Source organism: Sceloporus occidentalis, unplaced genomic scaffold (genome assembly GCF_023333645.1).
Source record: "Sceloporus occidentalis isolate IW3139 unplaced genomic scaffold, rSceOcc1.0.p SCAF_69, whole genome shotgun sequence".
Classification (NCBI taxonomy): domain Eukaryota; kingdom Metazoa; phylum Chordata; class Lepidosauria; order Squamata; family Phrynosomatidae; genus Sceloporus; species Sceloporus occidentalis.
The window spans coordinates 1,684,367-1,707,464 of NW_028317049.1; the positions used below are offsets into that span (position 1 = coordinate 1,684,367).

Below are 23,098 nucleotides of genomic sequence, written 5' to 3' on the forward strand. Positions count from 1 at the left end.
CAAACTGTCAACTGCCAAGCGCTCAGGCAGAGGCTGCCATTTTGTGTTCAAGCGGCCATTTTGTTCTGCTTGTGACTGTGGGGAACAATGTTCCGGAACCTTCTCTGAGTCTCAGTTGAACAGAGGCTTCTCTTTCTCTCCTGAGGCTCCAGAGTCAGAAAGAGGCCAGGCTCCTTGGGCCAAAAGGAAGGAAGTGTGTCTCTGTGTGTCTTTTGTGTCTCTTTTCTGAGAGGGTTTCCTTATTACACAGCTCTGCTCCTTCTGGGGAACATGGGTTTTAAAAGGGATCAGAAATGGGAGGATAGTTTTAATACAAGCCTTCTTCTTCTTCTTCACAAACATTGGGCTTTGGCTTCTAAGAGGAGGCTAGTCCCCCAAAAAAGGCCAAAAGTGGCTCCTTTGGGAATTTTAAAGTCTCCCCAGTTTCCTTATTAATAGTTTTTCAGGCAAGAAGGAAGGAGACAGACCAGAATAACTCATATTACCAAGAATGAAACAAACAAACATAGAAACAAACAAGAACAAGAAAAATAAGAATTAGACAGAAAAACAAACTGCTTATATTTAAAAAAAGCAAAACCATATTTAATAGGATAAAAGTACGAATTGGGTGCTTCTATCCTTTATAACCAACTGAGGCTGTATCTGAACTACAGAAATAATCCGGATGGAAACCACTTTTTTTCTTTTGTAATTTATTTATAAACAATCCTTTGCAAACAAAAATGAAAAAACATACCAATACATTTGCATAACAAATACAACTACAACAACAAAAAAGTACAAATACCTATAACATACACATAAAACATGCAATAAATAACATCCTGATATACAAAACGGTCAGAAATGTACTATTAAGTTACTTCCAAGTTAAGCTAAGATGACCCTTTTATTTAATTTACTTAAATTCCTTCAAGGTATCGATATGTGTTAAACCTCTAATGTTCAAGTAGACTTTCCATATGATATCTGGGATTGTAAATCAATAATTAGTATTACAAAATAAATCAAAGCATGACCAGTCCTCTTTAGTTTTCTCAACTGATTTATCCCTCATGATTGCGGTTAAAATGTCCAATCCCTTTGCTTCTCTTAGTTTAATTATCCACTCCTCTATTTTAGGAATGTGGATGTTTTTCCAATACTGTGAGTGACCATCTACAAAATTAGTCTGGGAAATCTTTTAGCTACTTCCTTTTTCAGTTTACATGTCATATTGAGCAAAAAGATCAAAGGGTTTAAAGGTATTTCTTCCTGTAAATGCCATAAAAGAAAATGCCATCAAAGAAAACCATTATCCTGAAACATGGAAACAAGCTAATATAACTTTGTTGTTAAAAGAAGATAGAGATGCAACTGAGGTAAAGAGCTTTAGGCTAATTTCCTTATTAAATATGGATTATAAATTATTTTCTATGATTTTGGCCCATAGACTCAAAAAAGGTCTTAAACACTGGATTCTTAAGGACAAGTCAGAGATAACATTCAAAATCTGAAATACAATTGAATATTTTCAAAGGCACAATGAAAAAACACTTATCTTTTTAGAAAAGGCCTTCGATAACATAGGATGGGATATGATATTTGTGACACTTGAAAAATGGAAATAGGAGCTTCTTATTATAGATGGATAAAGGCAATGTATAAAGATCAAAGAGCCAAACTAATTGTTAACTATAAAGAAACAGAGAAATTTAAGATTTCTAAAGGTAAATGGCAAGCTTTCCCACTATCACCCTTTTTCGTCATTCTGATCCTAGAAGCACTGAATAATAGGATAAAATTAGAAAATAAGATCAATGGAATAAAAATTAACATACATTGAGTTTAAAATGAGAGTCTTCTCAGATGACATTTGTATTCCCCGGAGAACCCAGAAAAGAGCACAAGACAATTGATGGATGTAATAGTGGAATTGGAATATGTTTCAGGACTAAAAGTAAACAGAGACAAAACAACATTAATAACAAAAAATATGAGGAAAAGGAAGAGCAAATCCTGGAAGAAATTAGTGGTTTTAAAGTGGGAAAAAAAGTTAAATATCTAGGAATAAATTTAACACATAAAAACTCAGATCCATTTCACAATAACTATGAGACACATGGAATGAGATCAGAAAAGACCTAGAAAAATGGGAGAAATTACACTTATCGCTATTAGGAAAAATATCACTAATCCAAATGACTTTCCTTCCTGAAATACTGTTTCTGTTTCAAGCGATACCCATCATCCAGAATGAAAAACCCTTGTATCTATGGCAAAAGGAAATCTCAAAATGTATTTGGAATAAAAAAAGAGCCAAGATAAAAAGGAAAATACTTTGTGATGACAAAAGTAGAAGAGGACTTTATTATGATGCTTGTTGTTTAGTTTGGATTAGAGAATGGGTTATGTCAGAGAATGAAGATTTGTTATGTCTGGAGGGTGAACATTTAAGATTTGGGTGGAATGGATGCCTAATTTACGGTTAACAGAAAGTTCATAAAGAAACACAAATCCTTTCGTAAGAAAAGCTCTATTGAAGATCTGGAGTAAAACAAGTGTAGAATATGTCCAAAAATACCTTTATGGTGTTTGCCACATGAGGCTCTTTTTGGGAGGAAATTATCCAGAAAACTAACTGGTTAAGATACAAGGATGTACTGAAAGAATCGCAAGGAAAACTAGAGATCAAAACACAAGAAGAACCTAAAGAATCTGGCCTAGATTGTCACTGGTATCTTTATCGTCAAATGAGGGAGAGGTTTAAAATAGATGTGAAATCAGAAGGACTACAAAATGAAGAATGGGAATTGTGGAAGCCATGCTCCATGGTCATTCCATGCCTGATGAGAGTGTTGGGTGTGAGGCATTGGAGGAGCCTCCAGCTGTGTTTCTCTAGCCAGAAGCCAAAGGAAGGCATTCTCCTCTGAGGGCCACTGGGGAGGTCAGGAGGTTTCAGCAGATGATGCGCTCATTTCACATCTAGCTACAGGGAGATAGCCAGGGTCCTCTCCAATTCCCCATCCCCTGACCCCCCTCCACTCTCACAAGGCATGGAGTGTCAGGACCATGGTGAACAGGTCTGAGGAAATGACATGCATGTGGCCACTAGAAGTCATTGACAGCTCTAGTGGCAGTTAGATGTGTCAGCATTTAAACAGTGCATCACTGGAATGTTGATGCAACTGTCAACTGTCATTCTCAACTGTCACTGAGGAAGAGTCAGACAGTGTGTGCCTCAGAGTGGGTTGTTACTGGTGTGGATGGTGGAGGGTGTCGAAGTATATAGTGTTGTACACAGTGGAACCTCTTATATGAATAAAAGCCTCATCTGAGAGAAGATTACAGTGTCTCTTTGCTCACTGAGAAAGCGACAGGTGTTTCTTCAGCTCACAATCAACTGACTACAGTCAAGGTGCAGAGTCTGGCTCCATACGTTAACGTGTTGCCTCACGTGTTGCACAACATAGCAATGTCAAAAGCGTTTTAACATGGAGAATCTGTTGTGTAGGGGAGCTGCAGTGAATCTATGATAGGTCCAGATGGCTTTGTTTGGTGAAGAGGGAGGAAAGGGACGCCCACCTCTGCATTGGTTCAAAGGAGGCATATGTCACCTGCGTATCTCACTAGCAGCATGCTGTTCTTTGTGTCTTTGAGTGATGCAGGGTTTCTTGACAAACCAAGCCTAACCCTAGTCTCTTTTCTCAGGAACTTCATCTCGGCCTCCTTGTACACAGCTTTGGGGCATATTTTTCTGGAAGAGAACCAAGTCCAGGACACCAGGACCCCCGCCCCCTGCCCACCTAATGGCCAACACAGAGGACAAGCGGAGGGACTTGGGCTCCAAGAGAAAGAGGCTGTCCAAGTACAACTCTTTGGTGAGTCGCCATCCTGACTATTAATTTCATTTGTGTCACTGCAGGGCCAGTTCATGAAAGCAAGTAAAGAACATATTGTCCCAGTTTGGCAGAGAATGTCCTGGTTAGCCCACTTTTTCAGGGGCTTTCAAAAATGTCCTGGTTTCTCTCTCCTCCTCCCACATTCCCCCTTCTCCTCAGGTCTCTTGGGTTGTTGAAAAATGACTTCCAAGGGGTTTGCACCCCATCTACTCAAAAGGGGGGAGAGGAGAGGAGATAAGTTGCCAGGGTCTTCCTTTTTGGCTCAGGAGGTGGAGGCAAAAACAAACTACTGTGCCCTTCATAGCTTGTGTGATCTTCCTCATAAACAACTTTGGCCATCCTCTCCATCTTCTGGTGTTGCTTGTCCACATGTGCCTTGCTTTTCCTGTCTGTGAAATGTTGGGGATATGGGAGACCATCTCTGGATCTAAATTGGGGGTGGGCCCAGTGGCCCTCAAGTCCAGAGTGCTCCCCAGAACTGTTTTTTAAAAATGACATTTGCCTCTGAAATTTGGCAGGAAATTGCTAAATGCACCATAATTCTTTTGTGGATAAATGTACTAAATGTGTTGGGATAGTCAGTATCCTAATCCATCCTCTATATCCCAGCCATGGCCTAAATTATATTGTTTATTATATTGAAAGTATTCAAACCAAATTGATCTCAAAGGCAATAGATTTTTTTCTTGTTGACAGAATTTAAAGTTTATTTCCTGGACTGAATTCTGAAGTGATGAAACAATATTTGGGATGAACCATGTGCTTTCCTCCCCTTTTATTTAGTCACTATCTGGATGAGAACTATTTTCTATTTCAGGTGACCTTTGCAGATGTGGCAGTATATTTCTCCGAAGATGAATGGAATCTGTTGACAAAGAAACAGAAACTTTTGTACAGTTATGTAATGATGGACAATTACGAGAATGTGGCTTCTGTAGGTAAGGAACCTGAATCCATTGCTCTTTCTATAAAGACTGAAGGCCCTTTCATACTATATTATTGTGTCGCTTTGGTTGTACTAGAATTATAGAATCATATGGTTGGAACAGACCACAAGGGCCATCCAGTTCAACCCACTTCTGCCATGCAGGAATACACATCCAATCACCCCCAAGAGATGACCATCCAGCCTCTCTTTAAAGACCTCCACCAAACTCTAAGGGAATATATTCCACTGTCAAAGACCTCTTACTGTCACAAAGTTCCTGCTAATGTTTAGGTGGAACCTCTTTCCCTGTGTCTTGCATCCATTGTGGTGTCTCCTTTTCTCTGTAGCAACAAAAAGCAAGCCTTCTCCTTGTACAACATGACAACCTTTCAAATACTTAAAAATGGATATCATATCCACTCTTTATCTTCTTTTCTCCAGGATAAACATAACCACCTCTCTAAGCTGCTCCTCATAGACCTTGATGGTTTCCAGACCCTTCACCACTTTGGTTGCCCTCCTTTGGACATGCTCCAATTTGTCAACATCCTTTTTGAATTGTGGGGCCTGGAACTCTACACTGGATGATTCCAAGTGAGGCCTGGCCAATGCAGAATACTTCTCTTGATCTAGAAACTATTCTTGTATTGATGCAGCCTAGAATCACATGGGCCTCTGTAGCTGCCTCATCACACTGTTGGCCCATGTTCAACTTGCAGTCTACTAGGAGTCCTAGATCCCTTTCAAGCCTAATTTAATTGTGATAGCAACATCCTGTAGAATATTTGAATCTGTAGTTCAGTGAGGCACTATTGCTCTCCAGTTTCTAAGGATTCTAAATACTCCATCCTAAACTGCCTAACCTAGGATTTTGTGGAAAGAAGCCATTGACATTAATGCTTTTCACACCCAAATGGTACTCGGCACACCCTTGAGCAAGTTTCCTACCTTTTTTGGTGCCTCTTCCATCCTTTTAAAGCTCTGGAGCGTCTTCTTGGGGGAAAGATCTGAGCAGTGGCTCAGGGAGGGCACAACAGTGGTAAAATGGCCTCCACTTCCCCAAAGGGATGCTGTGAGATGTTGAAGAGCAGAATATTATTTCATTCTGCCCCCCCCCCCCCCCGGCAATACAATGTAGGGTTGCCCCTGAGATCTCCTCCAAACCCCATCAGTAGTCCATGCCTGCCTTATAAATGTTTTAAAGCTGTTTTAAGGCTGCTCACTGGCGCTTGACCCTCACCAAAATTGGAGTCCAGGTCCCAGCTCTTTTGCTCTGCCTTTGCCAATGAATTATTTGTATATTGATTATCCCGCCTTTCTCAACAAATGGGCCTCAAAGTGCCCCTTTTATGTATCACACTCTGTAGGGATGTGTCTGTGATAAAGAGACGGACGGAAAGTGAAAAATTGAAAGGCAGGGAAGAGATGCTGAAAATGAGATGCTGATGGGCAAGAAAGAAGGTTAGATCGCAGAGGGAGAAAGTGAAGGGGATCAGGCCTCTGGGAGCCAGGAGGGGAAGGCAGGAGCAAAGCCAGGATCGCCTAGCTCTGTGCGGAGAGGAAAGGACCCCTGGGAAGGGCCAGGTTTCAGTGAACTGGTTTTAGTGAACTATTGAGAACCGGCTCAGGTCCTTGTTTTCAGACATATTAAGTGGTTTTATTTAGCAATTATGAGTAATATTTAGGAAGGAAGGAAGGAAAGGAGGACACAATTCGAGAAAAAGCACTTTTATTTTCCAACCTGAGCTTGCTTAACTGCATTTTTCGTTCCAGAGGCCCTTTGTTACCCAAAATGCTGGAGTCTGGGGAGGACAATTGCAAGTGCTATGCTTTTGGGGGGGGGGGGGGGATTTGGTACTTAGCTCAAAGAAGAGACATAATTTTCGTCAGGCAACAGTGACCTTGGAGGTCAGCCCAACTATACCAGGCACGCAATCTCACATAACTCCAGAGGCATTTCAAATGGGTTTTTATGTTTTATTTAGGGAAAAAGCAAAATACATGCACGCACGCACACACAAGCATTCATACATACACACAAGAGGTAAGTAACAAGGATGGGATTGGTGAATAATGTAAAGCTATACTAATGGTAATACACTTCCTAGAATGCTCTTGATTCCGATTGCTGAGGGTCCTGCAAGGGAACGGAAAGTGGGTTTGTTGAGTATATTGAGGCGCTTAGCCATGTAAACCAACAGAGTGTCTCTCTGCAATGGGACTGACGCCAAAGAACAGTAAATATCAGGGCGGACATTTATACTGAAATTGTTGCTTACGGACAGAGACTGAGGGTTCAAAATGGTTTAAATTGCTTTAGTATGTTTCCTGGGGGGGGGAAAGAATTGTCTGAATCCAAATTGAATGCAACGGATGCTTGATGCAAATACCTCAGACACAAGGGATTAGCACACCGGCTCTCAGGTATTTCTTGGCTCTGAATTCCAGTCCTGTTCATAAGCCAATGTACAGTGCAATCTGAAAGCAACACTTCCAGATTCAGCTCAACAATAACATAGCAGAGTATGGAAACAAATATCCAGATATAGGTTTTGGCAATGCACTAACTACTGTCCACACTTACAAGTAACTCATAGACACAGTTGATTTCACCCAAGTCCTTGGAGGTTCTCTATCCTGAGTTGCAAAATAATACAAATATTTGCAAACTCTCTGACTTCCATCAAATTCACCATCTCTTGTACACACAACTCCAATCCAATCCACACCAATCCGCATGTGAGCTGTATACTGTATTGGTTGTGAGTCATCTCCTGGTGCCAAACAGCATGAAGTGACCTCTGCAGTTAGATTGCATCATGCTTTGGGCTCTGACTCAGCACTCTATGGCAGCCTCACAGGATAGGATGCCACTTGTCAATCCAAATATTTTTAATCATGTTTAATGGAATATTTTTTCAACAGTCCTTTCACTATCTGCTTCCACTGATTCCCTCGAGGCAGTCCCCATCCTGTCTCTTCTTTGCTATCTGCTATGAGTAAGGATACAATCGTTTCATGGATTTAGGGTATCTGGAACAGGATCATGCTCGGGTCACTCACACCAAATTTATTAATTTACTGTCAAATCGGGAAGGGTAAATGGGGGCCAAATCTGGGGGTAACACCCTCCTCTCTTAACTCTGATTTTCAGTCTTATCTGTCATTGCCCTTCTTTACAGAAGAACTTGTGAGTCATGAGAGAGTCCACACAAGAAAGAAGTCACATAAATGCCAGCATTGTGGAAAAAATGTTGCTTGCAAGTCAGTCTTAGTCAAGCATCGGAGAGTCCATACAGGAGAGAAGCCATACAAATGCCAGCATTGTGCAAAATGTTTTTCTCAAGAGTCAAGCCTAGTGAGACACCAGAGAGTCCACACAGGAGAGAAGCCATACAGATGCCAGCATTGTGGGAAAGGTTTTTCTTGGAGGTCAGACCTAGTGAGACATCAGAGAGTCCACACGGGAGAGAAGCCATACAGATGCCAGCATTGTGGGAAAGGTTTTTCTTTGAAGTCACACCTAGTGACACATCAGAGAGTCCACACAGGAGAGAAGCCATACAAATGCCAGCATTGTGGGAAATATTTCTCTCAGAAGTCAATCCTAGTGAGACATCAGAGAGTCCACACAGGAGAGAAGCCATACAAATGCCAGCATTGTGGGAAATGTTTCTCTCAGAAGTCAAGCCTAGTGACACATCAGAGAGTCCACACAGGAGGGAAGCCACTCAAATCTCAGCAGTAAACTAACATTGTTTTTGTCAAGAAGGAATACAAAAAGTATATTTTCAATCCAATGGTGAAAAGAAAAGACCCTTATGATTGTGTGTGTTATGTTTGTCTGACTATATATCAGTTTATGTTTTAAAGTTATAATTTGTTAAGTTTAATTGCTATTAGTATAGATAATTGCTTCAGGTTATAATTTTGGCTGGGGATTATGGGTCACGGTATAGGTCAGCTAGATAGGGGGTGCTGGGATTTTTTTACAACTGGCTAGAATAATCATGGGAATGATAGCTTTTGGAAAGTGTGGGATGTTGTCTGAAGAAAGGTGGGGGCAGGTATTAACAGAAAGGGGGTAGTTTCTGGGAATGGCAAATGGGGGCCTTGTTCCCTTTGGGGCATAGACTGTGCGACTGTGGATGTGGGGGCTAGGATTGGAAGAGGGTGGGGTTTTAGGTGTTGGGGTTTCAATGTATTCTTTGTCTTGGGGAGGACAGTTCTGGTTTAAACACTGGATTTCTGATTATGTGTTCTCAATAAAGTTATTTGTTGTTTCAATGTGTTGGACTCTTTGATGCACAGAAGTTCTGAATTTGCACAAAATACACTTTATTCTCTCATCAGTCCTCAGCTCCATTCCCAGCCATAAGAATAAAAGAGGCAAACACACACAACCACATACCAAACAAACAGATAGAGCTCTATGTACAAAGCAGAGCCTTCCTTCCTTCCCTTTCCCTCCTGAGTCCAGCTCCTCCTTGGGCTCCATTCTGGCATCCTCCAAGTCTCCTCAAAGGAAGGAAGGAAGGAAGGAAGGAAGGAAGGAAGGGTGGGTGCACTCCTTCCCTTTCCGCAAAGGCTGCTAACGGAATAAGCCTCAGCAGCAAGGCCCTGGCAATCCCTGCACATGCTCAGGAGGGGCCTTTGGGGCATGTGCACATGCTCAGTCTCAGGCCCTGAAGCCATTGCTGCTCTCACAGTCTGTTCAGAGGAAGGAAGAGATGGAAGTGGGGGAGAGAAATGTATGAGAAAAAGGGGGCAGGGGGCACTTGAGGAGAGGCATGGCCATGGGGGGAGGGGGCAGGGTCCTTTAGATGTAAAAGGCCTTTGAGGAGCCCCTCCCTCCTGGAAAGTGGGGCAGAGGAGAGACCCTCCCTCCCTTCCTCTTCATTTGGGGGGAGATAAGGGCTTGCAAGCCCCCCTCTTTGGTCTTCCAATGGGGGCACCCTCTTCATCTCTGGGAAGAGGGGAGGCTCCCAGTCAAAAGACTTTTGTGATAAATAAAAAGCATCAGATAGCATAGGCTTCAATAGCATTGGAAACAACAGCTTTCTGAGGAGAAGGGGTTTTCTCTGGGGGAAGGGGGCTCTGTCTGTGGGGGAGAGAAGAGCCCAGATTTAGGCCAAAGCCAAGAGCAGGCAGATGGAGGGAGCTCAAAGCCCCTTCTGGGGAGAGGGATACCCCCCTGGCAACTAGGCTTAGAGGCCCACAGGATCTGAATTAGCCCCCACCACACACACACACACACATCCTTTCCTTACCCTTCACAACAACCCTGCAAAGCTCAGTGATCCTCCTCTGGGAACATGCAGAAAGGACATGTTAGTTCTTTGCCTGAAAGTCCCCTTCCTTGAAGGGATGGGGGTTAAAGGAAGGAAAGAAAGAAAGTGCCAAGGGAAGAGGTGGCATAAAGGGGGCTGCTGAAAGACAGGGGGCATTTGGATAGTAATCCCTCAGCAGCCATTTTGGGAAAGAGGGCTCTGCCTCTGGACAGAGAGACGGAGAATGTGCTCATTTGGGGAAATGTTAGGGTCCCTCTATTGGGCCACATTCTCCTCTGCCCTGGAGCCTTCTTTTGAAGCCCCATAGACAGGGAAGATTTAGACCATGCCCTCCCCAGGAAAGGAAGCCCCCTCCCTTTGCAGGCCCCATAGACGGAGGGAAGATAAGAAGATTATAAAGAGGGGAAATCCCCTGGAGTGGACGGATTTACAGCTAGATATTATAAAACATTTCAAGGGGAACTAGTGGATCCACTATATAAATGGTTTAATCCTATTAATGCAGAGGGGATTCCAGACTCATGGGAGCTAGCGAGTGTCACTTTAATTCCTAAAGAAGGAAAGGACAGCTTGTTAATGACTAATTATAGACCAATAAGTTTGCTTAACTCTGATTATAAGATATTCACACAAATACTTGCCAGCAGACTGAAGGGAATTTTGAATTCGACAGTTGGGAAGGAGCAAAACGGGTTTTTACCGGGCAGACAGATTAGGAACAATATCAGAACGATTATAAATTGTCTTGAATTTTACCAGGTCAATAATGAGAAAAAATGTGTCATCATTGCTATTGACACGGAGAAAGCCTTCGATGGGATTTTTTGATAGAAGTGGTAAAAAGTATGGAAATGGGAGACAATAAGGCAAATATATAATCGGCAAAGAGCTTAATTATCAACGGAGAAAGATCCCAAGGATGTATGATGAATAAGGGCACAAGGCAAGGATGCCCGATATCACCGCTCTTATTCTTAGAAGTGATGGACATTTTGATTTCCTGTATTAAAGGTAATCCAAATATAAAAGGGATTAACAGGAAAGGAAAGGAAACCAAGATAAGAGCGTTTGCGGATGACGTAGTAACAGTTTTGGAGGACCCAAATCGGGGCAGAGAACTGCTGCTACAGGAGCTAAACAAATTCGGCAGATTCACAGGACTGAAAATCAATAAAGACAAGACAGTGTTGATAACTAAAAATATGACTGGAGAAGAGGTAGAGGAATGAAAGAGGAAACCGGGCTTCCAAGTAGGAAAGAAACTGAGGTGCTTAGGAGTTTGGATCTCTAAAGACAGTAATTATTTAGGGGAATGGAAAGACATAAGAGAACATTTAAGGAGATGGAGCTGGTTAAATCTTTCACTACTAGGCAGAATTGCCGTAATCAAAATGGCAGTTCTACAGAAGATTATGTTTCTGCTACAAAATTTGCCAATAGAGATTAAGGATAAGATATTTAAAGGTTGGGAAGCCGAGCTAAAAAAATCCATATGGAAAGGACACAAACCTCGGATTAAATGGGAGGAGCTCAAAGATGCTTCAGAGAGAGAGGGCTATTCGCTCCCAGACTTCAGATTATATTATTGGGCATGTAATCTAATTTGGATCCAAAGCTGGATTAAATTAGAGGACAAAGAAATGCTTGATCTAGAGAATGTGCAGTTAAGATTTGGTTGGCACGCCTTCTTATGTTATGAGAAGTTGGGGATGAATAAAGATTTCAATAATCATCCAATGAGGAAATCTTTACTACTCACTTGGAGCAAGATTAAAAAGACATTTTATTTTAAGTTACCACTTCGGACATCGGCCCAAAAGGCACTCTTCGGTTGATGGTTAAGCATCAGTAATTGGCTCACTTACAAATATTGGCTTAAGAAGGATCAATCAGGGAATTGGTCGATAAGATCTAGGGAAGATATTAACAAGGATGGACATAATATACAGTGGTTTAATTCCTACCAGTTAAAACAAAGATTGCTGGTAGACAACAAAACAATAGGGATCGAAGCTAGACTAAACGGATTGGATGATTTGTTCTGGCAACCTGATAAGAAAAGGATATCCAAATTACACAAACTACTGTTGGTCAGGAATATGGAACAGGAGACTGTAAAAGAGTATATGGTGAAATGGGCGCAGGATATGGGATGCAAAATGAAAATGGAAGAATGGCAAAACGCCTGGAATAGAACAAATAAATGTACAGTAATAATAATAATTTGTTTTATTTATATACCGCTATTCCAAAGATCAAGTAGCACAGGATCTAAAAGAGAACCACATGAAAATAATGAACAGGTGATATTACACCCCATGGAAGCTTAAAAAACCCTTATAAATTAGCACAGGGGAATTGTTGGGGTGTGATTGTAAAAAGGGAAACATCTATCATATATGGTGGCATTGCAGGGAAATTCAGACATTTTGGAAGAAAGTACATGACTCAATACAGCAGATATTGGGAATAAAATGAGCCCTAAATTGTACTTATTCAATATGACTTCGAGTTTAAGCCCACTGGACGAAAGACAATATTGGAGGATTATATTATATCTTGTAACAGCAGCTAGAATTGAAATACCAAAGTTATGGAAGTCAGATGAGACTCCAAGACGGGAAAATTGGATGCAGAGAGTTAATGATTGCAGGGAACGGGACAAACTCTCTTGTAGGGCTCAGAATTAGGATATGGAAAAAGAGAAGACGAATGGGGAAAAGGATGGAACTTAAATCTGAAGCTCATTGAGGTTTGAATTAACTGGAATTGAATCTACAAAGTTTGTTCTTCAAATATTTGTTTAAATGTATATTTTTATTTCCTGATTAATTATAGGTCAGTAGAAGAAAGTTTGAATCTCCTGCTTAAAGTAAACCATGATAAAGAAGGAATCGAATACTGCGAAGTTATGCATACGTTATTTTGACAATAGATAAGAACATAAATGAAAACTGATATTATCAATAAGCAATTGGGATATATTGTGTTTATACGTTTTAGAGTTCTGCATAAAATTTGTGTTTAAAAGCAGAGTTCGGTTATAATATTATGAAAGTGAGCTCTTTGAAAGGCCAAGAAGACAGAAAGCATAAAGTGGGTCCGAGAAAACGGAAAGATTTGTGACAGTGATGTTATGGATACTGGATTTGTGTCGTTTTTTCTAGTTTTATGACTCAGAAAATAATAAAGATTATATAAACGTCAAATCTTTAATGAAGATTACTGTGTATTGTGGGAAGAAATGGTAATATCTGGGGGAATATGTACAAAGGATTTACATTGAAAAGGGGAGGGAATAATTCCAGTTCAAAATAAAACTGGTATAGGTTAAGTATGAAGACAAATAGAGAATTATGGACTCTCATCCATAGGGTCGCCATGAGTCTAAATCGACTTGAGGGCAGCTAAGAACAAGAAAAGATGTAAAGACTAATTAGACAGAGATAAAAGAGGATTATTTAAAGAAAGGAGCTAGCTGTCGCTTTAGGTTTGGAAGTTTATTCTAATGTATTTTGCATTTAGAATTATATGTATTTATGGTATTCCTATGTATGTATGGTAATTTAAATGTTGTTCATTTGTTTGTTATAAGTTATATGTATTTTTTAAATTCATCTTTATTTAAGTTTCCAAATACATAAAACACGACCAATACATAATCTAAATATAAATTGCTTGTAAAAGCAAATTTGAGTCTTGACTGGTCTTTTGGGACCCTCTTAAGGCTTCCTTTTCCGTCTTCTGAATTCGAGCCCATTTGAATGTCCTTTGCCTTGAAACCTTCCTCCGAAATATGATCTCGAGCTGTGAATTATTCCTTTACAATTTAAGTAAAAAAAGAAAGAAACTGCAAATTTTTTTATTCGATTTTACACAGAAAATTTGTCTACTTCTCTTACTATTTTGTAAGGTTAACAACAACTGAAGAAATATATATTTATACAGATGTTCACATCAATTTCATTGCATGGATCTCTCTCTGTTGTTTTTAATTTCCTCACAACCTCACCACTAATAATAATAATAATAATAATAATAAATTTTATTTATATACCACTTTTCCATAAAGATCAAAGCAGTTTACATAGAGTGGTAAAGGGCACCCTTTTTGTTTTTACATCTATAACAGTTTCCATCCGATACTCTATACGTTTCTTTTCATTTTCCAGGGAGTAAAGTACCAACTATTCAAGTTATATGTATTTTAGTACAATAAAGTTTTAAAAAGAAACCTTCTGGGTGACCTTGGGGAAGTCGCACTCTCTCAGCCTCAAGGGAAGGCAATGACAAAGCTCCTCTGAACAAATCTTGCCAAGAACAACCCAGGATAGCGTCGCCATAAGTCAGAAACCACTTCAAGACACACAACAAAAACAATGGTTGTTTTAATGGTCAGAACCTGCCTTGTGTCCCAAATCGGGGGAAGCAGAATATTAATGAAAACGGCAAGACTAAGAAGGGGTCCCAACTCCTGAGAGCAGCCCCCAAGCAGCCCTCTCCTGCCTTCCCCCCAAATGCACCTGAGAGTTTCGTGGGACAGCAACCAGTGCCTCCCCAGAAGATCCCAAAACCAGGACAGGTTTCATGCAGGAAAGTAGAGGAAGATCGGTTGCAAAATACGTATCTGGCACATTTTTTGAATGAGGAAGAATGAGAGTATCTCAGATGACAGCCTGCTCCCTTGCGGCTGAGGAAGGCCTCTTGTCTTGAAATGTGCTCCATCAATTCCCAAAGACAGGGATAACAGAGCTTCATTTAGTTACATATAATCTATTTTAGTAGGTCACCCAGAGCAGAGAAATTGGAGGGAGTTTAGGCACTTACAGACTGCCAAAATAAAGCTGCTTCGGGTCTCTTTGGAGGTATGCTATTTAAATGATGCATGGGTCCTAAGAGTCTGGAGGTTGCGCCAAAGCCACACTCCATTCCTAAGCACTGGAGTGCAGCTTTGGTGCAACTTCCTGATTCTTAGGATGCATGCATCATTTAAACAGCATACCTCCAAAGAGACCCAAAGCAGCTTTATTTTGGCAGTCTGTAACAGGCCTTTGTGTCTTGTAATTGTTCCTTTTGTTGTTTTGTTGTAGCCCATTCTTAATTATATGAATTGTCATTGTACTGAAACCTTTGTGTAACTGTACTCACAATTGCCCTTGTTTATATTATTTTTGTAGAAGTCATTCTGTATTACTTACATTAGTAGGTTATTCATAGTAATAAACTGAAATTAGTTTTTACATTATCATTGTTTAGATGGTATTCTGCATTACATCAGTATGTTATTCAGACTAGATAAACTGAAGCTGATTTGTGTACTGTAATTGTTCTTTCTATACATAATACATACATACATATTATCAGACATAACACCAGAGAGTGTTAGCCTTTTGGATGTCACAAGGTTCCTCTCATTCTTCAGAGCAAGAAGCAACACTTCAGCTGCCTTCTAGAAGATAAAGCAGAAAGGCTTCCAAAAGAACGGAAGCCTTGGGCAAGTCACACTCTCTCAGCCTCAAAGGATGGCCATGGGAAACCCACTCTGAAGAAACCTGCCAAGAAAACCCCTTCAGAGACTCCCATAAGGTCACCATAAGACCTGGAAACAACTGGAAGACAGACCCCCAAGAACAACATTGGGAAATAGGGGCAAGCCTTGCCTTGGGAAAGTGTAATGACTGGGCTCCAGTCAATGGAGGTCTTCTTCAGGCAGTAAAGGGAGGTTTATGCAAATGCAGAATGACATCACTGCTACGGAAGGCTCTCTTGACCAATCAGAGAGCAAGATAAAGGTTCTTCTGGAAGCTTCCGTGAGAAGGAGATATAAGGCCTGAGAGACCAAGAGACAGTTGGGGGAATTGTGTCGGTTGGAGATGGAGAGAGAGAGTTAAAGAGCGGATCTTGGAAGTTAGTCTCAGAATTGGATGCTTAGCTCTATTTATTTCTTTAATAGCTTATATGTATTGAATATTATATACTTACAAATATTGTACCTGCAAGATTCTTAATACCTTGCATGACTTATATTTTAGTTATATTTTGTTATCTAATACATATCTCCTTGGAGTATCTACTACTGAACACTCCTTTTACACGTGTCTTGGCTCAGTTGATGCTTGGGAAGATCAGTAAAGAAGTAGAAATAAGGTTCCTTAACTGGTCCCAGTGTAGGTTAAGGGAAACCCTTTTATAATTCACTGGGTGGAGGCAGCGTGATTTCAGGAATTTCAGGGTCTGCTGGGCTAAGAGCCATAATGTCTAAATGTCTAATTAACAATTTGTAAGCCACTCTGATAGCCTTTTGGCTGAAGAGAGGGGTATAAATATCTTATTATTATTATTATTATTATTATTATTATTATTATTATTACAGGGCCGCGGTTTGGCTGCTTGGACCACCAGAGATCATCACAGTGAGTCAGCTGGAAAAGTCCATCTCACTCCAGAAAATAAAGGTACTTTATTATTATTTATTACATGTTTAGAAATACTATGTAATAAAATAAGAATAGAAGAATCAATACAAGGATTTAAATTCAAAGGAAAGGAAATACGGATTAGAACGTATGCAGATGACGTGATGATCGTTGTGGAAAACCCCCTAGAAAATACACATAAAGTTCTAAAAATAATAAATGAATTCAGAGAGTATGCAGCCTAAAAATAAATAAATAAAAACCAGCTTTGATTACATGTAACATGACAAAAAATAAACAAGAAATTCTGCAAGGGAAAGTAGGAATTAAGATCCAAAAGAAAGTAAAGTATTTAGGAATACAAATTACGAAGAAAAACAGTGACTTATTCGATAGTAATTACAAATCAAGATGGCAAGAGATAAAAAAAAACATATGGGTAAGTGGTCCAAATTACAACTATCACTATTGGGAAAAATAGCAATAATAAAAATGTGTGTGTTACCTAAAATATTACATCTATTTCAAAACTTACCAATAATATATAACAAGGAAATCTTTACGACATGAGAAAAGGATTTAAAGAGGTTCGTGTGGGCAAGAAGAAAAGCAAGGATAAAGTGGACAACGCTGACAGATGATAAAGATAGAGGTGGACTAGGGATTTCAAATTTAAAATTATATTTTTATGCCAGTTGTCTAGAATAAATTAATAGCTGGATAGAATTAAAGGATAAAAAACGATTACATTTAGAGGGCTTCCATCTGAGATATGGGTGGCATGCGTATATGTGGTGGGGTAAGGTAGATTTAAATAAAGAATTCAAAGATCATATATTGAGGAAAACATTATGGCAGGTATGGATATTGTACAAAGAAAAACTGTATAGAGCATTACCGGACTGGGTGTCTCCACATGAAGCGATTTTAAAGAGAGGTAACATAGAAGGGAAGGATTGGCTTAAGATATTCTGAAAATGTTAGATGGAAAATTAATCATAAAAACAAGGGAGGAGTTAAATAGGGAAGGATTTATTATAAATTGGTACTTATATTATCAGCTAAGAGAAAGATATAAAACAGATGAAAAACAATTTGGGATAACTTTAAAAAAAGACAGAATTAGATTTGATTATACTAGATAAAGGGGAAAAGAAAATCTCTAAATTTTATAAACTGTTATTAAAACTAGAACTAGAACAAGAACAAATAAAACATCATATGATACAATGGGCACAAAATATAGGTTAAAAATATCCAATTAGAAGCATAGGAAAGAGCATGGGGACAAGACTTTAAATTTATATTATGTTCAGATATAAAAGAAAATTACTATAAAATGGTATATAGGTGGTACATAACTCCAAACAGATTGGCAAAAATGTATAAAAATGACACTGGCAATTGTTGGAAATGTTGGAAGCTTATATCACATGTGGTGGACATGCCCCAAAGTTCATAAATTCGGGACATTTAGTTTCTTAATAAAATATGGCAGATTTGAATGCTGCTTTGAAACCTCTTTCCATCTGCCAGCTTTGTGCTGGTTTTGGGGGGAAATGAGAAAGTGTTGGGAGGGAGGGACTGCCAACAGAATCAGGAGATGCATTGCAGGCTATGGACAATTTGAGGTCAAGTAAGGTCCAAAACACACGGCAGCAATAGTCCAGTTTGAGAGTGCTTTAACTGCCCTGGCCCAGTGCTAGGGAATCCTGGGAATTGGAGCTTATTGTGGCACCAGAGCTCTCTGACAGAGAAGGCTCAATGTCTTACAAAACTACATTTTCCAGAATTCCCTAGCACTGAGCCAGGGCAGTTAAAGAGGTCCCAGTCCTGCAGCTGGACTGGCTTCCCTGAGCGGTCAAGACCTGAGCTGGGTTGTGGACAATGGGCACTGTTAATATTAATAGTAATATCTTTCACTATTGATTGTAATGAAGGAAGGGATCAGGTTCCGCCTTTCAATAGCATCAGGAAAATGTTTAGGTGTTGTTAAGGTTTGGAAATCCTGTTTGTGGACTTTTTGTGTTCTCACAGCCATCAGGTGCAATCAGGAAAACCTTTCTGTGTTGTTTAGGTTCAGAAATCATGTTTGGGGTCCCTTCTGACTTTGGGGCCCTTAGATCCTCCATTTTGGGTTCCCTGAAGGCCCCAAACTGCCATCTGCCAAGCACTGACGCAGAAGCAACCGGTTTGCGTTCTGGCGGCCATTTTGTGCTGCTTGTGACTGTGGGGAATAACGTTCTGGAACCTTCTCTGAGGCCTCTTCAGTTGAACCGAGAGGCTCCTATTCTCTCCCTGAGGCTCCAGATTCAGAAGGAGGCCAGGCTCCTTGGGCCAAAATGAAGGCAGTGTGTCCCTTTCTGCCTCTGGCCCTCCATTTTGGAGAGAAGGAAGGAAGGAAGGTGCCTGTGGGGTCTGAGAAAGGGGAGGCAGGGACTCAGGGCCAGTGGGGAGGCTGGGCTTTGGGGGCTGTGAGAGAGAGGTTGGGAAAGAGACCCTCCCTTAGGGCCCTAGCTGGAGAGGGTCCCACCAGTCCTTGCCTCCCCCTTTGGGAAAGGAGACCCCCTCAGCCCCCTGGAGTAACTCCTGCCACTCATTCCTAGAATGGCTGAGACTCAGAGGAGCTTCCTAGGCATTGTCACCTTCTGCCCTCCATGGGCATTGGCACTGACCTTTTCCCAATGCCTTCCCTCCCGCAGCCCTGTGGACCTCCTCCTCCTTCGCACTCAGAGCAACCCTTCTCTGAGGAGATGGACTCTGACCCAAGGAGGCTCCGGCCATAAAGGACTGCGGAAGAGCCCTTTCTTGGGCTGCAGGAATCAGGGTCTTTGTACTGAAGGTAGGTCTTTATTCCTGGAACTGAAAGAGGAACTTCGTTTAAATGTTTCAGTCCAAGATTGTGTGGAAGGGTTGCAGCTGAGAGAGTGAGCCCTTGCTTTGCAGGCATAAAGCCCCAAATTCGGCCTGTGGCAACATTGTCTTCCCAGAAGGTGGAAGTGAGATTTCCAGACCCCAGACACATAGTGCACCAGTGTTTTGGGACTGTGTGTGTACATGTTGTTTACTAGAGCTTTGTAAGGTATTAGTTTCACTGGGTTTATATAATGAATTTACATAGGTCTTCACTTCCCAAAAATGAGCATAATCCAGGATGCAATCTTCACTCATAAACCTATGCATTTATAGATTTTTGTTGTATAAGTGCAACATATTCAGCAGTGTGCATCTTTTTAAAAAATATACAAGGAAAAGTGAGGAATTTGTGATTTTAGCAATAGATCCATTCAGAAACAATGCACACAAATGTACATGCCTCAATTTCTGTGTGGCTTTAGCAAGCAGAGGAAGGTACATACCTCATGCTCCTGCTATGACTGACACACACAAACACACCAATCTTGTAATTGTACATTTGTACGTTTTTGGAAAGGTGGTACATACATAAAATAATAATAATAATAATAATAATAATAATAATAATAATAATTATTATTATTATTATTATTATTATTATTATCATTATCACAGCAGTTAAGCTCAGAAGGGGGTGTAATGAGCGGAGGCCATTGATCAGATCATTGAAGAAATACAGGTCTTATCCAGCCCAGGGGCCAGAGTTTCTCCACCTGGAATATAAATAATAGAATCATAGAATCATAGAGTTGGAAGAGACCCCAAGGGCCAGCCAGTCCAACCCCATTCTGCCATGCAGGAACTCTCAATCAAAGCATCCCTGAAAGATGGCCAACCAGCCTCTGCTTAAAGACCTCAAAGGAAGGAGACTCCACTGCATTTCAAGGAAGGAGAGTGTTCCACTGTCGAAAAGCCCTTACTGTCAGGAAGTTCCTCCTAATGTTGAGTTCAAATTTCTTTCCTGTAGTTTGCAACCATTCTTCTGGGTTTTGTTCTCTGGAGCAGCAGAAAACAAGCATGCTCCCTCCTCAATATGACATCCCTTCAAAAATTTAAACAGAGCTATCATACCACCTGTTAACTTTCTCTTCGCCAGGCTAAACATCCCCAGCTCCCTAAGTCATTCCTCATTGGGCATGGTTTCCAAATCCTGCACCACTTTAGTTGCCCTCCTTTGGACACACTCCCAGTTTCTCAATGTCCTTTTTAAATTCTGGTGCCCAGAACTGGACAAAATGTTCCAGGTGGGACCTGACTAGAGCAGAATAGAGTGGCACTATTACTTCCCTTGATCTAGACATTATACTTCTATTGATGCAGCCCAAAATCGCTTCTTTGCAAGAATGACATTGGGAACCTTACTGAAATCAAGATATACTATATCCATAGCATTCCCTTCATCTACCAGGATCATCTACCGAGATTAGATTTGTCAGGCATGACCTCTTTCTCTGAAACTAATATTGACTTTTGGTGATTATGGCATTGCTTTCTAGATGTTCACAGACTCTCTGTTTAATGATCTGCTCTTTAATCTTTCCATAAAGAAGGTGGTCCTCCTCCTCCTCCTCTTCCTCTGCATGAAAGAGAAATCAAATTCTCGTCAATGATTATGACGCAGCATGAAAAAATTAACATTCCTGCATTTAAAGTCTTTTTTAAAAATAATTTTTATTGAAACTAAAGTACTTACAATGAATTTTATACAATGCATAATTATGTATATATATTTTCTACATTCTATTGCAATTTATCGGAATTTAAAGTCTGAGGAGGCCTGAATCCTGTTGGTTAAACCTAGCGTAGACCGACTCAACCCATAATTGACTGGTGAGTCAATCTATAGGTAAATCCAAGAGACTGAGTGATTCTACTCTGATCAGGACTAAGTATAGGATTGGATACAGGCTAAGATTTAGTCCTATTTGTGGCTAGAAGAGGACATTCCCAAGCCAAGATGGCCAGGCAACAGTGTGGAAAATAGGCACTCTCCACATGGGCAGAGACACTCTCAGAATTGTGACTTCTCTGCATGCAGAAGGCTGCCATGGGAATTGGTTGTTCCCTTCCCATCAGCTCAATCCTCTGGTGCCCCCCCCCAATCCTGGGAGGAGAGCTGGATCCCATGGAAGGGGGGCAACCAGAGAAGAGAGAGCTCCTTTCCTGCCCTGCTTGACCGGGGAACTCCCTGGGGGATGGAGGGCAACTGCTTTGGCCAATGGGAGAATGGGAGGCCACTAGGCCAGAAAGCCAGACCCAGCAGAACCCTCTATGCTCCAGTGTTGCTCCGTGTGGAATCGGGTTAGGAAGCAAATGCCCACCTCTGCATTGGCCCAACGGAGGACTATGTCTTCTGCGTGTGTCACCAGCAGGATGCTGTTCTCTGTCTCTTTGAGTGCTGCAGGGTTTCTTGCCAAGCCAATCCTAACCCTGGGCCCTTTTCTCAGGACCTTCATCTGGGCCTCCTTGTACACGGCTTTGGGGCCTCTCTTTCTGGAAGTGACCCAAGTGCAGGACCACCAGGACCTCTGCCCACCTGATGGCCAACACAGAGGCCACCCGGAGGGAATTGGGCTCCAAGAGAAGGAGGCTGCCGAGGTACAACAACACTTTGGTGAGTCACTGTTCTATTAGCTACATCTGGGTCACTGCTGGGCCAATTTATGAAAGGAAGCAAATAAAGTACTGTCTGAGTTTGGCAGAGACAGTCCTGGTTAATCCTCTGTCACCCTATTATTTTGGGGGCTTTTAAAATGTCCTGATTTCTATCTCCTCCTCCCACTTTCCTCCTTCTTCAACTCACTTCAATTTCTGCATAATGAGTGCCAAGGATTTTGAACCCCATCAACTCAAAAGTGGGGAGAGGAGAAGAAAGAACGGGGCAGGGACTTGCCCTTGCTAGGAGTCTAAGGCAAAAACAAACTGTTGTGCCCTTTCCCACTTGTGTGATCTTCCCCATAAACAACTTTGACCATCTTCACCACTTTCTGGTTTTGCTTGTCCACATGTGTCTTGTTTTTTCCATCTGTGAAATGTTGGGGGATATGGGAGAATGTCTCTGGATCTAAATTGGGGATGGCTCCGTGACCCTCAAGCCCACAGTGCTCCCCAGAACTGCTTTTTAAAAATGACATTCGCCTCTGAAATTTGGCAACAAATGGCTAAATGCACTGTAATCTTTGGAGGCTAAATGTACTATACGTGTCGGGATAGTCAGTATTCTAATCTATCATTAATATCCCAGCCATGGCCTAAATTATATTGTATATTACATTAAAAGAATTCAAGACAAACTGGACCTCAAAGGCAGTAGCTTTTTTCTTGCTAACAGAATTTAAAGTTTATTTCCTGGACTAAATTCTGAAGTGATCAAATTATTTTTGGGATGCATCATGTGCTTCTCCCTCCCCTTTTATTAGTCATTCTCTGGATGAGGGCTTTTTTCTATTGCAGGTAACCTTTGCAGAAGTGGCGGTATATTTCACTGAGGAGGAATGGAAACTGCTGACAAAGAAGCAGAGACTTATGTACAAGGATGTGATGATGGAGAATTACGAAAATGTGGCCTCTGTGGGTAAGAAAGCTGAATTCATTGCCCTTACTATGAAGACTGAGGGGCCTTTCATTCTGCATTATCATGGCACTATGATTCCACATTAGAAT

The 23,098-nt window shown here is 40.9% G+C and overlaps 2 protein-coding genes across 2 annotated transcripts in view; both read left to right on the top strand.

Annotated features, from left to right (window-relative positions):
* Positions 1-23,098, top strand: part of LOC149286381 (uncharacterized) — a 276,304-nt gene that overhangs the window by 226,011 nt on the left and 27,195 nt on the right. The window lies entirely within an intron of this gene.
* Positions 3,242-10,931, top strand: LOC149286388 (uncharacterized). Its single transcript, XM_089494175.1, has 4 exons — positions 3,242-3,863; positions 4,702-4,822; positions 7,995-8,338; positions 10,863-10,931. Exons 1-4 carry the CDS (start codon positions 3,792-3,794, stop codon positions 10,929-10,931), a joined length of 606 nt encoding a protein of 201 aa, XP_089350301.1. The 5' UTR covers positions 3,242-3,791.

Coding starts and splice junctions, on each gene's coding strand:
- LOC149286388 (XM_089494175.1), top strand. CDS start 3,792: ATGGCCAACACAGAGGACAAGCGGAGGGACTTGGGCTCCAAGAGAAAG. Junction 3,864..4,701: donor TGTCCAAGTACAACTCTTTG/GTGAGTCGCCAT, acceptor TTTCTATTTCAG/GTGACCTTTGCAGATGTGGC. Junction 4,823..7,994: donor CGAGAATGTGGCTTCTGTAG/GTAAGGAACCTG, acceptor CCTTCTTTACAG/AAGAACTTGTGAGTCATGAG.